Source organism: Cucumis sativus, chromosome 6 (assembly GCF_000004075.3).
Source record: "Cucumis sativus cultivar 9930 chromosome 6, Cucumber_9930_V3, whole genome shotgun sequence".
NCBI lineage: Eukaryota > Viridiplantae > Streptophyta > Magnoliopsida > Cucurbitales > Cucurbitaceae > Cucumis > Cucumis sativus.
Window position 1 is genome coordinate 28,664,292 of NC_026660.2, and position 16,819 is coordinate 28,681,110.

Below are 16,819 nucleotides of genomic sequence, written 5' to 3' on the forward strand. Positions count from 1 at the left end.
TTAACTTGAAAACTGTTTTTGAAACCTTCATTAAACACAAATCAGTTTTATTAAAAACAATTATTTCCTATTCTTTCGTTATGAATTGACCCAAAATTTTAATTTGATGGGTGAATGTAAATTAAATATAGCACTACCTCTCCTTACTTGGAGGAACATAATATGAAAAGGGACCTTAACAATAACTTTTATCAATCATCCATTCAAGTACCATCTTAAATCGTTATATTGATCCAGAAGCTTTCTTAAGATAGTAGATTAATTATTTTAAATTTGAACTAACCTCACTCTCCAGGTCAATTTTAGAAAAAGAAGACCCTACCAACAAGTGGGTATTTATTTATACAATTAATTTGAAAGGATGAAAGGAAAGAAGCACGTAGCACCAAGGAAAAAGCAACGAATTAAAATGTGTAATGGTGGTTGTGAGAATTTGGAATCTCGCTTTTTGAAGATCCCACGAGAAAGCATGTCCTTTGCAGATTTAAAGAGGCAAAACCCAACATTTCTTCTCCTTTGATTTTTGTTTGTTTGTGTGCCTTTTTTTTTTCTTTTTTCCTACTAGTTCTCTAATACACATTCACACAATTGGTTCAATTAGTTGTGAGTGGTTCCAAATTCCAATTAAAAAAGGGGTTTATTGGTAAAAAAGAGTAGAAAAGTTTTGACCTTTTCTGATGCAAAGCAAATGAACACACATCAATATAATACTTCTGGGCCACAGGAATCAATTCTATTAACTATTAATATATAGGATTAGGACTAGATTAATTGTATGAATGACTTATTAAAACATGAGATTACATTAAATAATTCAATTAACCATTTATTGGTATGAAAGATAATCAACAAATTACACCAACATTCAAATTTGAAGTTAAAATCATTTTTAAATTAGTAATATAAGTGAAGGTCATGATTCAAAATTTTAATCTATGTTTTAACATAATTCAATTATGCAACAGTGGTGTTATAAATTATTTTTAATTGTAATGATATGAAAGACTATGCTAGTATGCTTGAACCAACAATTCCGAACTTGTAAGAGCATTGAAAAATTCATGGGGTGAATGGGCCAACACAAGCCAACTCAGCCCATTTTGAGAGCCCATACACCAACAAGTATATATAAGGGTCCAAGAGTCTAAGTCAAATTTGTTCTTTTTTCGTATTAAAGTATATTTGTGAAGTGAGCATTCTTTTTCTTTCTTCCCCTCCACAGTTAGATGCTATCAGTGTCATGCACATTAAACGTGCCTTTGAAAATAGAATTAGATTTGTTGGTATAGATTTGGAATCAATGTTTTTCACGAAGATAAATTTACATTGTTTACTATTCTATATATTTACTAATTTGGATTAAAGAGGATTTCTCTCATCTATATCTCGAAATTTATGAATAAATTAGATTGATTGAAACTTGTTAATTTGTTGAATGATGGAAGGGTTGATCTAGTTGGAGTCTCTTTAATTATAACGTAAAAAGGACTCGAATTATCTTTTATTCTCATGTTCAATGTTCTACTAATAGAATGGTAAAGTCTTCGGACGAAAGGCTACGGAGGAGGATGAATCTTTCTTGTATTCCTTTCTTCTCGCCCTTAGCATGTTTTCACTCTTGTGACTCGATAAATTAGTATGTACTATTTTTTTGTGTTGTCAGTGTGTGCTGTGAATATATGCACCTTCAAATATTTTTTTTACAAATATCTGTTCACTTAATGTTATTACTAGGCACAACCCAACTGCATCTAATTACAACTTATCGTGTGATAGTTTTGTCATGTTTTTTAAGTGATTATTTTAAAACAAACTAAAATATTTACAAATTATAAGATTCTATCCACTATCACTAGGATGTAGTATTATATAAACATCTATAGTTATCATAAATAGTAGGTTATTTTTTTAAAAAAATCTTATTTATTATTATTATTTTATTTGGAAAAGGGAGAATAAGCCACGTGGGAAATACATGCGTTAAAAAGGGGGTGTTTCACGACAGAACGCATAAAGAAGTAGGACACTTTCTCTTCCCTGTAACAGTCAACAGGCGCGCGCGACACTAAGGTATCATCATCATCTCTCTCGACACTCTCTGCAATTCCCATTTCATTCTGCTGCTTTCGTGAATCCAAATTACATTTTTCTGCTACTACTATTGTCTTGGATCCAACATTTTTTATAGAATTTCTCAGAGTATTAGGTCTTTTTTCTGGGGTGCACACCAACTGTTTGCACAAAGTTCTCTAAGATGATTGATATCAGAAATCAAATATGAGATTGAAATGTCATCTAATTTATTAAAGTGTCCATTGTTTAAATAAGTTGTGTTCAGAATTTCAACTATTTGATCGGACTATGCTCTAGTCTACACATGCATTTAAATATCTCCATTATTTTTCTAAAAAAATGAAATAAATTTTTACATATTTTTGTTATGAAATATTACGATAGACATCATCTAGTATAATATGATTGAAAGACACACGGGAAGTGTGTGGAAATGGAGGACCCACCCCACTTCTTTTGTGCTCTAGAAAAAGTTTAGTAAGGGAAATGGAGCTTTCATTATTCCATGTATTTTTAATTGGTTTTTGACGATAAGAGATATTTTAGGGTTGCTTTAGTTCTGCCAAGATTGTTCTAGTACTCTCAAGCTACTTCATTGGACTATTTACCCCTGTTCAACTGGTCAAGTGGTGAGTTCTTTGCAAGCGGCTCAGTCCACGTTGCGCTATTGAATTTCACATATCTTAGTCTCTTTTCTGTGAATTCTTTCATATTTGCTTATTGTTCCTGAATATCTGTTCACTGTTATCTATAAGTGATTGCCGCTAGGATCCATTAGTGAACTAATTTTTCTTGATTCTGCTTACAAGATGTAAATTTTTCTCGGGTGTGTGGAGCTGAAGTTGTACAGTTCAATAAATTTTGGTTCAGTAATCTTCTTGTCAATTTTGACAGTCTAGTCGAGTTCAGTTGCTATGGCTGAGGCTGCTGCATCTCTTGCTCCGAATGCCGAGTTGTTGGAATGGCCCAAGAAAGACAAGCGTCGGTTTCTTCATGTTGTGTACCGTGTTGGTGACCTTGACCGTACCATCAAGTATGATTTTATTATTTTGCACAAGCAATTTTGCAATTTGCATTTGATTGGTCTGATTATTTGTTTGCTTTGTCGTTTTTTGCTTTTCAGGTTCTACACTGAATGTTTTGGGATGAAATTATTAAGGAAGAGGGATGTGCCAGAAGAAAAATATTCCAATGCTTTCCTTGGATTCGGCCCAGAAGATTCTAATTTTGTGGTGGAGTTGACGTACAGTATGTGCCCTAAATTTATCTGTTTCAAGTTGCTCTTGCATACCTCTGATTATTCTCTCAGTTTTAGCGTGAAGTACTCCTGATTGGAGTCAATTCACAATATAGATAAAATCTGAACAAAACATCCGTCTTCAATAATATCCTACCATCAAAATTGCGGGGTGGTAAACTCAAATTTGTGGCCTTAGCTTATATTTCTTGATCCTTTACTTGGCAAACGCCACTCCTTGTATATGATTTTTTTGTTCATCTGTCTTTAACCATATCGTGTATCCAACAAAGTTATATGGACAGAGGAGAAATGAATACTTTTCTTCCCTTGGTCACTTAAGATCATTAACGGGTTGTTCTAAATTCTGAAACTTATCTTTTCCAGAGTGCATTACCACTTATCTATTTTGGTTGGGTGATAAACTTAGATGTTTATGGAAGGTTATGAACTTATATAATTATATTGATGGTGTTTTGCAGATTATGGAGTTAGTTCTTATGATATCGGGTCTGGCTTTGGCCATTTTGCTATTGCAACTCAAGATGTAAGAGTGTCCCATTTTTAGTAAGTTTAATTGTTTGCATTTAACTGAAAAGAAACTCTTGTGAACTTCTAGGTATATAAACTTGTAGAAGATATACGAGCCAAGGGTGGGATCATTACCAGGGAACCTGGCCCAGTCAAGGGAGGATCCTCTGTTATTGCCTTTGCAAAGGATCCGGATGGTTATATTTTTGAACTCATCCAAAGGGGTCCTACTCCTGAGCCACTCTGTCAAGTAATGCTTCGTGTTGGTGATCTAGAACGCTCTATCAAGTTTTATGATAAGGTACCTCATTGAAGGAATTTTTTTCTATCTGTTTAATAATCTATTGTCTTATTGAAGATATTGTTTCATAGAGGGGGAATCCTTGAGCGATGACATATAAGATTTAAAGTTGCTAAGTATGATTTTGGAAAATGAATTATTGTAACCAGCCTTGCTCAAGTGTGTAGATCGCAAAATTAATTGTCATGAAATTTATCAACGATAAAGAGGACACTTCAGTGGAAACCTTTAGATTTTTATTAAAGCTATCGTATTTTATGGTTTTTCTTTGTATAGGCCTTGGGAATGAGGCTATTGAAGAAGGTTGATAGGCCAGAATACAAGGTTAGCTAATTTTCTTTTAACAGTTACCACCAATTCTTTAACTACGCATTTATCTCTCGTCTTTCTTATGCTGAAAATGATTTTGTATCTTTTCATCTTGTTATATGCATCCTTCAGTATACCCTAGCCATGATGGGATATGCAGATGAACCAGAGACAACAGTGCTAGAGTTGACCTATAATTACGGTGTGACAGAGTATACCAAGGGAAATGCTTATGCTCAGGTGAATTTATCGTACACCTTTTTCCATCTGCTATTTTTTTTTGTATATTTTAATTGGAAACTCTTTTTCTTTCTATTGTCTACTTGTTAAATGAGCGATTATTTTGGTATGTTTCAGGTTGCCATCGGTACTGATGATGTATACAAGAGTGCTGAGGTTGTCAACCAGGTTAATCAGGAACTTGGAGGAAAGATTACTCGACAACCAGGACCACTTCCTGGAATCGGCACAAAAATTGTTTCCTTTCTGGATCCTGATGGTTGGAAGACTGTAAGTAGTACCCTATTCTAACGGTTCTGCATTCAATTTGGCCCAGCACTATCGTTAGCCATCTAAATTCAGCTAAAATTGGAATACGTTCAATGATAAAAAAGAGAGAAAAAAAAGGATAAAATAATGGTGTGTTTGTTAACCCTAAAATTACTTAAAGGGGTCCACTACTACTACTATTATTATTTAAAATTTAAAATTGTGGTTGGTTAAAAAAATGTGCTAAATTTTTTGTGACATTCAAGAATGCAAGTCCGAGTACCTCTAATGGCTGCTTTCAGTGTTGCACATGTTTAGTGTCTTTAGATTAACTCCAAGAATGTTCTGCTGGGAGAAAGAATCGTTTAAGAAATATGGAAAGAGATATATTAGTTGGTTTCAAAATAGTTGGACCTTTGGACGGCTTTGGCATAAATTGGTGCCAAACTTACGGTTTTGAGTTGCATCTTACATGTGATCTTAATCTTGCTTTCTTAGCTTTGAAATCTGAATTGCGTTGTAAAGCTTTTCATTATTCTCTTGTAGGTTCTTGTTGATAACGCAGACTTCCAAAAGGAACTGGATAATCAATGAGCTCGGTCTTGTTAAATAATCAAGTGATGAAATAAAATCATCCTGCTTGAGTTTGTAACCTACCTATCGTGTCTTTGAATAAATGTAGAGCCTGATGATGGCTCATATCTTTGACATTTCCTGAGTGGTCATCATGCAAAATGAGAAGAAGGAAAATATCTGCCAACTCACTTTGTAGTTCTATATTACTATATCATCTTTATTTTGGTTTCATTTTTTCTTTTTCAAAGATATTGTAATAAATGCTGGAGTGAAAATTTGAACTCGGAACCTCTTGTTCACAAAAACATATAGGTGCTAGTTGAGCTAAGTTTATGTTAACTATTTTGGTCCATTGTTTCTGTTAGAATTTTTGATCTAATAACCTCTAGTAAGCCTTCAAGTTGGAAATACCCTCTGAATGAAGATAATGAAATCATAACGAACCCTCTGAATTTCATTATAACCAACCCTCTGAATGAGGAAAATGAAATCATAACGAAGTTTCAAAGAAGAAATTGCATTTTCCTCTCTTCTGGGGCAAGCCAGCAGTATCATTTTATTATATAAAATCCTTAACGGAAAGAAAAAACTTAGTTCGTCCACCAACAACTGGTCCAAGTTATACACATACAAGTCTTCCTATAAATGTTAAAAGAATGATGAAGTGAGAATGCAAGGGAAGGATCCTGTTAAAAAAAAAGAAAAGCTTATGTACTTGGTAATTGTAGCAAATGACTTCTCATTTATCCTAAAACCTGAATTGCCAGATTGATGTGCATAAGAAAGAAAGAAAGAAAGAACACACTTTTCTCCGTCTAAGATAATGTGGAATCAAACTTTGTCAACAGGATAACATCCAAGAACGCGAAGAAACCGTGAAAATTCCTGCAAGAAAATGTCACTTTGTAAGGCCACCCATACGTTAATAATTCTTAGTTCTTGAAAACACGTGAAATAGCTATTGATGCACTGGAATTCAATAAAAACACCTTCCATTATTTATAAACGTATCTATTTTCCCCCTAATGTGACGGATGAAGAGCAAGCTACTAAAAGAAGTCAAAATTTTGTTAAGGTAATGAGCATCGTAACTAATCTTTCAAGTCAAGCAACAAAGCAAAGCCGTCCAACAAACCATTAAAAAATTGTTCTCAGTATTTGGTGGTTGTTGAAAATGTTAGGTTTTTTTTAAAGGAAAAATAAATAGAAAATAATTTTTTTTAAAAAAAGGTTTTTTACTAACTTAATGTGATTGATCCTTCTTTCTTTATAGAAAGCCGAAAACTTGACATTAAAAGAAAACATGGCATCATGTCTATTGAAGTGAGAAATATAACACTGACTGTGCTAATTGGAAATTAGAAGAAGAAATAAGGTCATCTCATGAGAAATGAAGGATAGAAAATCAGCTGAAATGAAGGATAGAAAATCAGCTTTCTTTACTCCACAAATTTTGATGGACTGACCTGTAGATGTGCCATAGCACATTGAGCTCGGGGTTCCATCATTGAAGCTTCAAAGTCTATGTAAAAGAGATAATCAAAATATCTGCCAACAGCGAGGTTCGTAAGTTGTCTTTAAGGAATAAAAACTAAAGCAGTTGTAAGTTGTCAAGCTTTTAGTTATCTACCAATACTTATTTGAGTATAATTTTTCTTCATTTTTCTCCAGGTAAACCTCCATTATTCCCATCTAATTCAATATGCTGACAAATTTAGCATAAGCTATAACCTTCAACGACTATTGTTCCAAAATTTCAATATAAAGCAAATTCTTACTCACTTTGCTCTCCCTTCATTGGAATCATCAACGACCCTCAGAGGACGCTGTCTTTGTGGACGACTCTCTATCTGAATAACACCAAATAATGTTAAAAATGTAACCCCGTTGGCTACTTAGAAGGCAAAACGAGAATAATGAAATCTAATTCAAGGTTACCTTCGTCAAATTAATCTCTCGCAAAGCAAATACTGCCAAGGCTTTAAATAGAACACCCGGGCCTTCCTCAAGAGTAAAGACAATGCTTGTCTGAAGGGTAAAATAATATGGATTAATTCTGCAAGAGTAAAGATCTTAAGCATAACTATCAATAAAGATTTTACCTTGTAAAGCTTATCTGTTCCTGGAATAACGGGTTCTCTTGCAAGAATCAGAAAACGAGTTATGTTATTATCGTTATCCTGGCCATTTCAAATCAGGGACACATCACTTTCAAGTTGCATAAAACAACTGGCAAGTTTAAACATAAACACCTAAAACATTGCTTTATGGATAATGTATATGAACAAACAATTGGACATTAGAGTCTGTTTTGTCAATTGCCATATCCTGAACATACAGTACTCCTGTTGTTTAAAAATTGTTAAAAGCTTTCAATCATATTTTGACAACTTTATGCAGCTGAACCAGATAGCATCTGGATTTTCATACCACATAAAATACCAAGCTGACATCTATCCATATCCACTGATGAGCATGAGAAACTAGCTGTTAGCTCTGCTCTACACTAAAAAGGACAAAAAGGGAGATCCCTTCATCAATTTACATAGGACGCAGGCGTATGCACTATAAATAGTCAGGAATTACTAACTAGTTTGTTTTGGCAGTTTGGAAAATTAAATGGGACATATAGTGAAAGGAAGAGAAATTAATCCTCTCAAATTCTTCTGGTGCTTATAGCTATCCTTCAGGACTAACATCGACATGGATTCCCATCACTACCCTAAACATTACTGCTCCTCCAATTTTTTGTGTTAGAGGGAGGGAGGCTTACTGCAATACAAGAGAATGAAAGTTTTGATTTACCTTCAAACTATAACAAACAGCTAAATGAAATCTAAAAGAAGCCTTACCTGAAAATTATCTGCAAGAATATTTAGCCCATAAATTTCTGCAGCTCGAGCACTTGCGATCGCTCCAGTATCTCTTTCACCACCTGATGACACCATCTGTTCAGAATTATGTAGTTAATACTTCAAAGAACTCTCATGTAATGAAAGCTTGAATTTAGGAGACCAACATGGAAGCTTTCAGAAAGAACCTGAGCAGCTGCAGCAGTGTCTTCGATACTAATCCTCATAACACCTAACGTGCTCAGTGTTGTCTCACATTGTTCAAAAGCCTGTTCACACAGTTTCCATAAACAAATCACCAAACGGAAGGACCAAGCCTTCATATTTTTTGGGTTGATAATCTTTGCACTATTCAAGAGTGTTAACATCGCATGTTTATCAATCTTTGGACTCCATATATAATCATTATGTACCAAGGTCCAAGACTATGTTTCAAAATAAAACAAGGACTATAGAGCAATATAAACATTAGGACTGACATGGGGATGGCTCAAAACATTTTTCAGCTCCTCCTTCCTCACACCTTGCAATCCCAAGAGACAGAGGTTAACTTGCAACTGCACTTCCCCTGCAATGTGCAACCTATGCCGAAGGAGTAAATCGTAATTACGATGAATGCTTCCACCAACAGAGTTCTCAATTGGAAGAACAGCCTTGTCAACAATCCACAACTCAACTGCCTGCAGAATATAATCTACATATTATCAAAGGAACTACAACAACCAAAAATATATCAACTTAGAAACACATCTACTAACCTTAAATGCAGCTTCAAAATCATCACATGGGACAGTCTCGCACTTTGGATATGCTTTCAGTGCAGCAATCTCACTATATGCTCCAGGTAAACCCTACACCATAGAAGTAAAACAATAACAACGGTGCCATAGATAATTGAAAGTAAAAAGAGTAGCCATGAGCTGCACCTGATATGCAACTCGAACTTTGGAACCATCATTTGGAGAATGAAGATCAGTTGCAGATAAGGGTTCTGAATTGTTCGTGTAATGCTTAAGGATTAGCTCGAGGAAAACAACAATAAACGAAAACAAGGAAGTAGAAAGGGAGAACTGCCAAACAACCTAATGCGCTTCTAGAAAAACCACAGAGGAAATCAATTTCGTAATCATATTGAAGACTGCTATCAATATATAACAGTTCCAATTCTCCAAAAGACAATCATTACATAAGAACTTAAATGGATGGAGAAGTATATGCTTATTAAACTTACTTGGAAGAATACTCAAATCCTTACGAGAAACTTTAGGGTCCTCCAGAGTCCGATTGATAATGGTTTGAGAAGAAGCAACAGCAGGGCTTTCGTCTTCAACGGAAGTGATAGCTCTCGGCGGCAAAACTACGAAAGCGGAAGATTCCCATTTCCGGAGCTTGATAACATCATTCCTGAAGCTCAAGGAATTGGCACTAGAACCAGACCCAAAATCTGAAACATGCAGCAAAATAGAAGAAGCTCGAGCACAACCCTGGAAGGGTCCAAGATTAAGAGTAGCCATCAAAGGAATTTCAAAATGTTAATCCAAAGGGTGTAAATATCAGTTGAATGCGGACCCATTGCAATGGGTATGGTTGGTGAGAAATCTGTTGAAGAGTTTGAGTGAAACCCAGTGCGACATTGTGAAGAAGGTGAAGGAGAGCGACGTTTTTTAGGACCCCACTTCCTTATTGCTTCGTTGAAGAAAAACCCTGAACAGGGTAGATTCAAGATTGATGACACCCACAAACCCACAAACACAATCCACCGAATAAAAATGGTATCTTTTCAACACAAAATTGGGTGAACAAAACCAAGAATGAAATTTTGGAATATTGAGAGTAAACCCAAATCAATTTTTAGTGTAAAATGCCCAATGGTCCAATCTAGAAAGCTACCTTCTGGCTCACCATTAGGATAACATTAGACCAGGAGTTGTACACTAAAGAAACATGTTAAATTGAAAGTTAAATATCTTTTAAATTGAAAGTTTATTATGAAAAAATGTTATTTTAAGTAACAATCACAGCAAATATTTATTTGAATATAAACTTAACATAAACTTTATTCCATTGGTTAAGATATATGTTATCTTGATTTATAATGTAGTTTAATTAAGGTTTATAGTGTAAAATTAAACGAAAGTTATTATATGTCAATAAAAAAAATATAACAAAGTAAGAAATTTACTTCAAGTCATGTCTTTATCTTCCAAGTTGGTAGATAAGCAACTCCATTATGAGATTTAGTTTAACATGATCAAGGCACTTCTTTTATTCACCACTCAACATATAAAATCAAAGTAGATTTCACCAAACTTCTACTTTTGTAAGCATTTAAAAAATGGCAAGTTTATTAGCTTGTAAAGGAAGATGATTATTTGCATTTAAAAAAGGTTAAAAGAAAGGGACATCGGTTTAAATTCTATAGCTATGAGATTGATTGACACATGCAACACAATAGACCAAATATACAAAAGAGTGAGCAAAATTCTTGATAAAGAAATACCATTGAGTTTAAGTAAAAAACAAAGATCAATCATATTTAGAGAATCACTCTTAAGATCGAATGATTGTTAATCATTACAAAAGAAAAAAAAGTCTATGGAGATAAAATAGGTTTGTGTTTTAGAGTACCAATTTATTGGTCAAGTTAAACTTTTAGTGTAAAGATTTGTATTCTGCTTCTAAATCGATTAGGTAAAATAAAGCAGTAAGATTTTTTATTATTCAATAATGAAAAACACATGTAATTAGTGGGGTTGGTTAATGGGTTTTCATTTTAACAAAAAAAGAAAACATACGTATACATTGGTGAGGCCAAGCTAACATTTCTTTTTTCCAACTCCTTCCTTCTGGTCTCATTCTAACCAAACAGCTGCACTTTCTTTTAAATTGAGTGATTTTGAATGAAAGAGATATCAATTTTCTTTTTGTTAGTTGGTCAATCAGTTTGGACGGATCGTTTGATTTGATTTGACATTGTTTTGTATAAAGCAAATCTTAGCCTCAAGTTCAAAATAGCAGTGAGTGTTGACACTATTTTCCAATTATGGAATGCAAAGTGAACTAATTAGATATAGGACAAATTTGGTCAGTCACAATAAGCAATTTATCCACCTTCAAGTCAGGCATCAGGGGCAATCCCTTTTTAACCTTATCTATACAATGTTGGGTTAAATTATATCATTAGATCAACTTTCGGGATTGTAGCATCTTTCTAGATTGTATCGACTTAACAACATGAATTTGTTAAAAATAAATCAATTAACGTCTTGTCCGTGTTTGAGGTAAGAAATATAGTTGTGGACTCTATAAATTTACGAAGTCTATAGAGTTGTAAACTTTTAGAATCTCGGGTAAAAGGTCAGTAAATATGAAATTTATGTTTTTAGTAATGGAATTCATAAATTAGAAGATGGAGTTTTAAAAATTGGAATGGTTAGTACAAAATTATGGTAGTTAAAATATGTGTGTATGTGCATGATTGTATGTATTGTAGCATCTTTAAATTCAAATACTAAATAGAATTAATTCAAAGAAGTATCTTAAATGTTCTGAAGTAGGACATAATAATTAGAAAGATTTAGAAGCTAGAGAAACATACCATTTTGTAGTTAATATGAGAAAGGACCGAAACGCATAGCATCGACTAAGCAAACTGTTCTCAGTTTGGGCCTAAAGGGGGGGGGGAAAGAAAAGGGCCAGGCCCAAGAGGCATGGGTTGAATTGAGGGATTTGGTAGGGGTGGGGACAAAGCAACTGTGGGGAGGGTTGCATGCAGAATGGTGACCACTGGCAGACACTGGGCGCCCGTGCCTTTGCCCTGTGGTGACGCCTCAATTGCCATTCCTCTCTCTGCCACTTTCTGACCAAAATCCCCCAATTATTAGCATTACCCACACACTCTCCCTATCCTTTTTCACTGTCCTCCATTTTTTTTTTCCTCTTCTTTTTTACTCCCATAATTCACCACTTTATTTATTAAGGAAAGAAAAACAAATAAATGAATAAATACACATCTGAATTTAGAGACAGAACAAAACGACTGAGGTTAAGGCAAGGGAAGGTAAAGTACAGACATAGGAAAGAAATATCCACAGCTTCTGCTTCAAACCAAACCCCTCCATTACTAAAAGGCGCGCCCATTCCTTCTCTCCTCTCCCTCTCTCTCGTGCTTCCCAATAAAGACACACCCACTTTTACCATTTTACCCTTTCCTCCTCTTCTCTAACATTCTCTTCTTCTTCTTCTTCCTCTTTGTGAGTCTTATGATGATGAATCATAAAATAAAATATTAGTTAAAGGAAAATCTCAACCCCACACCATTTGTCGCCCTCTTCTTCTTCTTCTTCTTTCTTTCTTCTTCATTGTTACCATTTTCACCTCTATAATGGCGAAGTCGTCGACCCCTACGACGACCTCGCTTTCTACCATTAAACCTAAGGATTATGCTCATAGTCCTGTCCATTACGCCGTCGCTCTTGCTGATCATTCTGCCCTTTCTCGTATTGTTTCAACTTTACCTCGTCTTGCTGATCCTGCTCTTATTCATACTGAGGCTGATTCGCTTGCTCAAGAGCGGATCGCTGACAAGATCTCTGCTGTTCTTGACCGTCGTGATGTGCCTTACCGGGAGACTCCTCTTCATCTTGCTGTTAGGCTTAAAGATGCTTTTGCTGCCAAAACTCTTTCTTCTGCTGGGGCTGATATTTCTCTCCAGAATTCTGCTGGTTGGAACCCTCTTCAGGAGGCTATGTGTCGCCGGAGTTCTGACATTGCGCTTATTCTACTTCAGGTTCACCATCGCGCTGCATGGTCTAAGTGGCGCCGACGATTGCCGCGGGTAATTGCTGTTCTTCGTCGAATGCGAGATTTCTATATGGAAATTTCGTTTCACTTTGAGAGCTCTGTAATTCCGTTTGTTGGGAAAATTGCTCCCTCGGATACTTATAGAATTTGGAAGCGTGATGGCAATCTCCGAGCTGATACGTCTTTGGCTGGATTTGATGGCTTGAAGATCCAGCGCGCGGATCAGAGTTTTCTCTTTCTCGGAGATGGCGATCAGACCCATGACATTCCCTCTGGTTCTCTGCTTGTGATCAATCGTGACGACCGCAAAATCTTCGACGCGTTCGAGAACGCTGGGGCTCCGATGAGTGAATCTGACATTGCCGGATTTTGCTCTCAGACAAGCGTTTACCGCCCAGGAATGGACGTCACGAAAGCAGAACTCGTTGGAAGAACCAACTGGAGAAGACAAGAGAAAACCGAAAGCGTTGGAGAATGGAAAGCCAAAGTTTACGAAGTACATAACGTAGTGTTCAGCTTCCGATCTCGAAAAGTAGCCGGCAGCGAAGGTGACGTGGCAGGTAGCGAACAGGTCCTTCCGCTGGAACTCGACGAAGACGACGACGGATTCTTAGTAGCCGAAAACCCTAGTTTCGGGCTGCCTGACAGGAATAGCACTGACCGGCGAAGACACAGTAGTTTTGTTCCTGAAGAGAGGGAATGGGTAATGATGCCGAGAAAAAGCGTGGATATACCGTCGGCGACAGCGCCACCACCAAGAAAGGTCGGTAGGCCGACTTTCACGGCAGCTCCAGTTGAACCGCCGCAGACGAAGGAAAAAGAGTACGTGAGAAGCTTACGTCCATCGGTGTGGTTAACGGAGCAATTTCCATTGAAGACGGAGGAACTTCTCCCATTACTGGACATTTTGGCGAACAAGGTGAAGGCGGTGAGAAGGATGAGGGAGCTGCTCACCACCAAGTTCCCGCCGGGCACTTTTCCGGTCAAGGTAAGAATTGAAAAAGAAAAAAAAGAAAAAGAAAAGTAAAGACTACAACTGCAAAACGTCTTTCTGGGGTCAAACTAAAGTGGGTCCCTATCTCAAGCCTTGGAATTTCGCTTTCTTCGTGTTCTCTTTGATTTTTTTTTATATATTATATATAATTTTCGTTATTTTGATGCCCAAGCAACGGTCTCACACGGAAGTATAGTGAAGAAGAGAGAGCCGTGTGATTGCTTGACATCCCTAGTGGGGGCCTAAGTGGTCGGTGATTCAACGGCGATGCGATCGTCTCCGTTGTTTCGATCCTACGGTGATGGATCGATTTGGGGTCCACTCTCATTGGAGGATTTACTCTTAGACAAAGAAACCCGGCTTGGCCCCACTTTGCGTTTACGCTGAATCCTTGTTTTCCTACAAGAGGGACCCACCTCTCTAATACGCTTTAATTTCCTTTCCCTTCTCACATAACTACAAAAGAACAATAAAGACTCAAATAGAATTTTGACTTCAATTTTAAACGTGGCACCCTAACAGACAGCACGCACACTCAGTTTATTTGAACCATTTTTTTTCTTTTTATATATATATTTTTTTTATTTTTCGGGCTACTAATAATTATTATGTGTTGGGAAAAGAGAACTTTCAAACTTATTCAAACCGGGTAGTAGATGGCATGAAAAATATGGAAGATTTTTTTAATGGTAAGTTAATAATCAAGGGCAAATCTTCTGTTTTCGATTTGTAGGTGGCTATTCCAGTGGTTCCAACTGTGAGAGTCGTGATAACCTTCACCAAATTTGTGGATCTTCCACCCGTGGAACAATTCTATACGCCGTTTTCTAGCCCAAGGCAACTAGCCAACAGCGGAGGAGATGATCCATCTGAATCACACTGTTCATCATTGCCGTTGTCATCATCTTCTTCTTCATCGTCTTCTTCATCTTCTTCTTCATCGTCATCCACGTGGCTGAGGCGAAGCAGCAGCCACTCAGCTGCTGGATCAACCGCTAAGCAGAACCATCGATGTTCGTGGTCGACGGTTCAAGATGAATCAGACCCATTTGCTATTCCGAGTGGTTATACATGGGCAAGGTCAGATGACAAATCAAGCAAATTGAAAAAGTCAAAATCCACAAGAAAATCTAAATGATTGTACTGCTGGGGGAGATGAGATGATGACCAATGATGAGAAATGAAATGGAATTAAATTAATTAGTTTTATGGATTTGCTTGTGCTTTAAATTTACAGATACGATGTAGATAACCCGTCTAATTATATAACTCACTTGTCCTTTCAAGAATATTGGTAGTCTATAATTTTGATTTGGGTCAACAATTTTGGTCAACATGAAAGAAATAGTTGCTGATAGTTCTGTTCTCTTTGTCGGAATTTTGATCTTTGCCCACCTAGTTCAATATTCTTCCCCCTGATTCCTATAATTTGAATCTTCTTTTTCTCTCTTCTTTTTGGACCATCTTTTATTCCGATGCCCCACGGCCGGCCCCCTCTAATTTTGATCATCTTGTGAATGAACAGTAAAAAAAGTCTAATCATCCACTTTAATGGGGGGGGAACATCCATGTGATTATTGAATAATTGGATAATTGGCTAGGAACTTCAATTAGAAGTTCGAATTTGAACCAAGGTTATATCAGAAGACGTTTGGTTCAAGTTTACGGTCCTTGTGAAAATGAGATGCCTTGTGATTACGAGGAGGATTAAACTAAAGGTGTTTCTTTAAAAAATAAAGAAAAAGATGCCCAAAAGACATAGTTTGCTTCGTTAGATGGAAACCCGATGGAGTTGGCAAGTCCTTTAAAAAAGTATTATTGCAGTGGGGAGTAAAAGACAGCCCATCCACCTATGGCCCTGTGTGCTGCTGCTGCTGCTTTCTAAAGGCGTTTCTAACAATTATTATCTAATCTTCCTCGAATTCCTTCACTAAGTTTCTGTTGTTCTTCATCCTTATCGATCCCCAGGTATGACTCATAACTTTTATATCAAGCTGTTGCTAATAATATTTCTGATTCAGATCTTTTCTCTATCTAAACATAGCTTCGTTTTGTTTGCAGTTCTCTTATGTTCTTTATTATGATTTATGAATGAAATCTCTTTTGATTAGATCTCTCTTGTTTAGTTAATAGCATCAGATAAATGGTTTAAACAATATGACGTAAAAAACTAGCCGTATTTTGAATATCTGGTTACCATTATCTGTTTTTTTTTTTTTGTCTTTACTAATCTGGGGTAGTTTAATGGATATCCGAACAAGAATATGTTAATTTTAGACATATAGATTTGGTTGTTGTTAGTTTTAACACCAATAATGGACAGTTAGTGATATTAATGTATCGGTTGGGAATTAGAAACCATGGCTGCAGAAGCGCCAAGCTGGGCTGACCAATGGGGAGCAGGAGGTATCGGTGCCATGGAAGAAGACGACGACAGTAAAGCCAAAGGTGGGCGGAGCACAGACAAGAAGGGTGGTTCTAAGCCTGGATTTGCAAAAGTCAAGGCGGCCACCGTGGCTGGTGCCAAAAAGATAGGAAGCGGAATATCTAATGGCATCAAGTGGATCATGAACCCACGCAAGAAAAGCTCCAAGTAGATTAGACAGATTTGTCTCAATAGCCGTGACACCAGAATAACGGAGAGAAATACACTC

At 36.4% G+C, this 16,819-nt stretch overlaps 3 protein-coding genes across 6 annotated transcripts; 2 read left to right on the forward strand and 1 right to left on the reverse strand.

Moving 5' to 3' along the window:
* Positions 1-1,918: 1,918 nt before the first annotated feature.
* Positions 1,919-5,868, forward strand: LOC101220097 (lactoylglutathione lyase GLX1). Of its 3 annotated transcripts, none has more exons than XM_004134718.3 (9): positions 1,919-2,070; positions 2,968-3,106; positions 3,197-3,321; positions 3,793-3,857; positions 3,930-4,142; positions 4,419-4,466; positions 4,584-4,691; positions 4,809-4,961; positions 5,487-5,868. In XM_004134718.3, the coding sequence occupies exons 2-9, from the start codon at positions 2,988-2,990 to the stop codon at positions 5,532-5,534; spliced, it is 879 nt and encodes a 292-aa protein (XP_004134766.1). In that variant the 5' UTR covers positions 1,919-2,070; positions 2,968-2,987; the 3' UTR covers positions 5,535-5,868. The 3 variants fall into 3 exon arrangements, with proteins under 3 accessions (XP_004134766.1, XP_011658145.1, XP_011658143.1); XM_011659843.2 differs by lacking the exon at positions 1,919-2,070 and adding an exon at positions 2,546-2,702; XM_011659841.2 differs by lacking the exon at positions 1,919-2,070 and having other exon boundaries at positions 2,736-3,106.
* A 149-nt stretch (positions 5,869-6,017) lies between these two features.
* On the reverse strand, positions 6,018-10,218 carry LOC101209833 (arogenate dehydratase/prephenate dehydratase 1, chloroplastic). 2 transcript variants are annotated; one of them, XM_031887435.1, is made up of 11 exons: positions 9,600-10,218; positions 9,295-9,359; positions 9,127-9,219; positions 8,848-9,048; positions 8,536-8,637; positions 8,369-8,464; positions 7,619-7,696; positions 7,455-7,544; positions 7,299-7,366; positions 6,983-7,064; positions 6,018-6,401 (listed from the first exon to the last, which is right to left on the reverse strand). In XM_031887435.1, the coding sequence occupies exons 1-11, from the start codon at positions 9,880-9,882 to the stop codon at positions 6,348-6,350; spliced, it is 1,212 nt and encodes a 403-aa protein (XP_031743295.1). In that variant the 5' UTR covers positions 9,883-10,218; the 3' UTR covers positions 6,018-6,347. The 2 variants fall into 2 exon arrangements, with proteins under 2 accessions (XP_031743295.1, XP_004134974.2); XM_004134926.3 differs by having other exon boundaries at positions 8,557-8,637; positions 9,600-10,214.
* A 2,061-nt stretch (positions 10,219-12,279) lies between these two features.
* LOC101219219 (ankyrin repeat domain-containing protein 13C) lies at positions 12,280-15,543 on the forward strand. The gene is made up of 2 exons (XM_031886541.1): positions 12,280-14,159; positions 14,899-15,543. The coding sequence occupies exons 1-2, from the start codon at positions 12,753-12,755 to the stop codon at positions 15,301-15,303; spliced, it is 1,812 nt and encodes a 603-aa protein (XP_031742401.1). The 5' UTR covers positions 12,280-12,752; the 3' UTR covers positions 15,304-15,543.
* Positions 15,544-16,819: the final 1,276 nt, after the last annotated feature.

What these genes read in the sequence shown, in the direction of transcription:
- LOC101220097 (XM_004134718.3), top strand. Translation starts at nt 2,988, where the DNA reads ATGGCTGAGGCTGCTGCATCTCTTGCTCCGAATGCCGAGTTGTTGGAA. An exon ending in GACCTTGACCGTACCATCAA is followed by an intron (nt 3,107 to 3,196) that starts GTATGATTTTAT and finishes TTTGCTTTTCAG; the next exon opens with GTTCTACACTGAATGTTTTG. An exon ending in TTGCTATTGCAACTCAAGAT is followed by an intron (nt 3,858 to 3,929) that starts GTAAGAGTGTCC and finishes GTGAACTTCTAG; the next exon opens with GTATATAAACTTGTAGAAGA.
- LOC101219219 (XM_031886541.1), top strand. Translation starts at nt 12,753, where the DNA reads ATGGCGAAGTCGTCGACCCCTACGACGACCTCGCTTTCTACCATTAAA. An exon ending in CGGGCACTTTTCCGGTCAAG is followed by an intron (nt 14,160 to 14,898) that starts GTAAGAATTGAA and finishes TTCGATTTGTAG; the next exon opens with GTGGCTATTCCAGTGGTTCC.
- LOC101209833 (XM_031887435.1), bottom strand. Translation starts at nt 9,882, where the DNA reads ATGGCTACTCTTAATCTTGGACCCTTCCAGGGTTGTGCTCGAGCTTCT. An exon ending in AAGTTCGAGTTGCATATCAG is followed by an intron (nt 9,220 to 9,294) that starts GTGCAGCTCATG and finishes TCTATGGTGTAG; the next exon opens with GGTTTACCTGGAGCATATAG. An exon ending in ATTTTGAAGCTGCATTTAAG is followed by an intron (nt 9,049 to 9,126) that starts GTTAGTAGATGT and finishes TATATTCTGCAG; the next exon opens with GCAGTTGAGTTGTGGATTGT.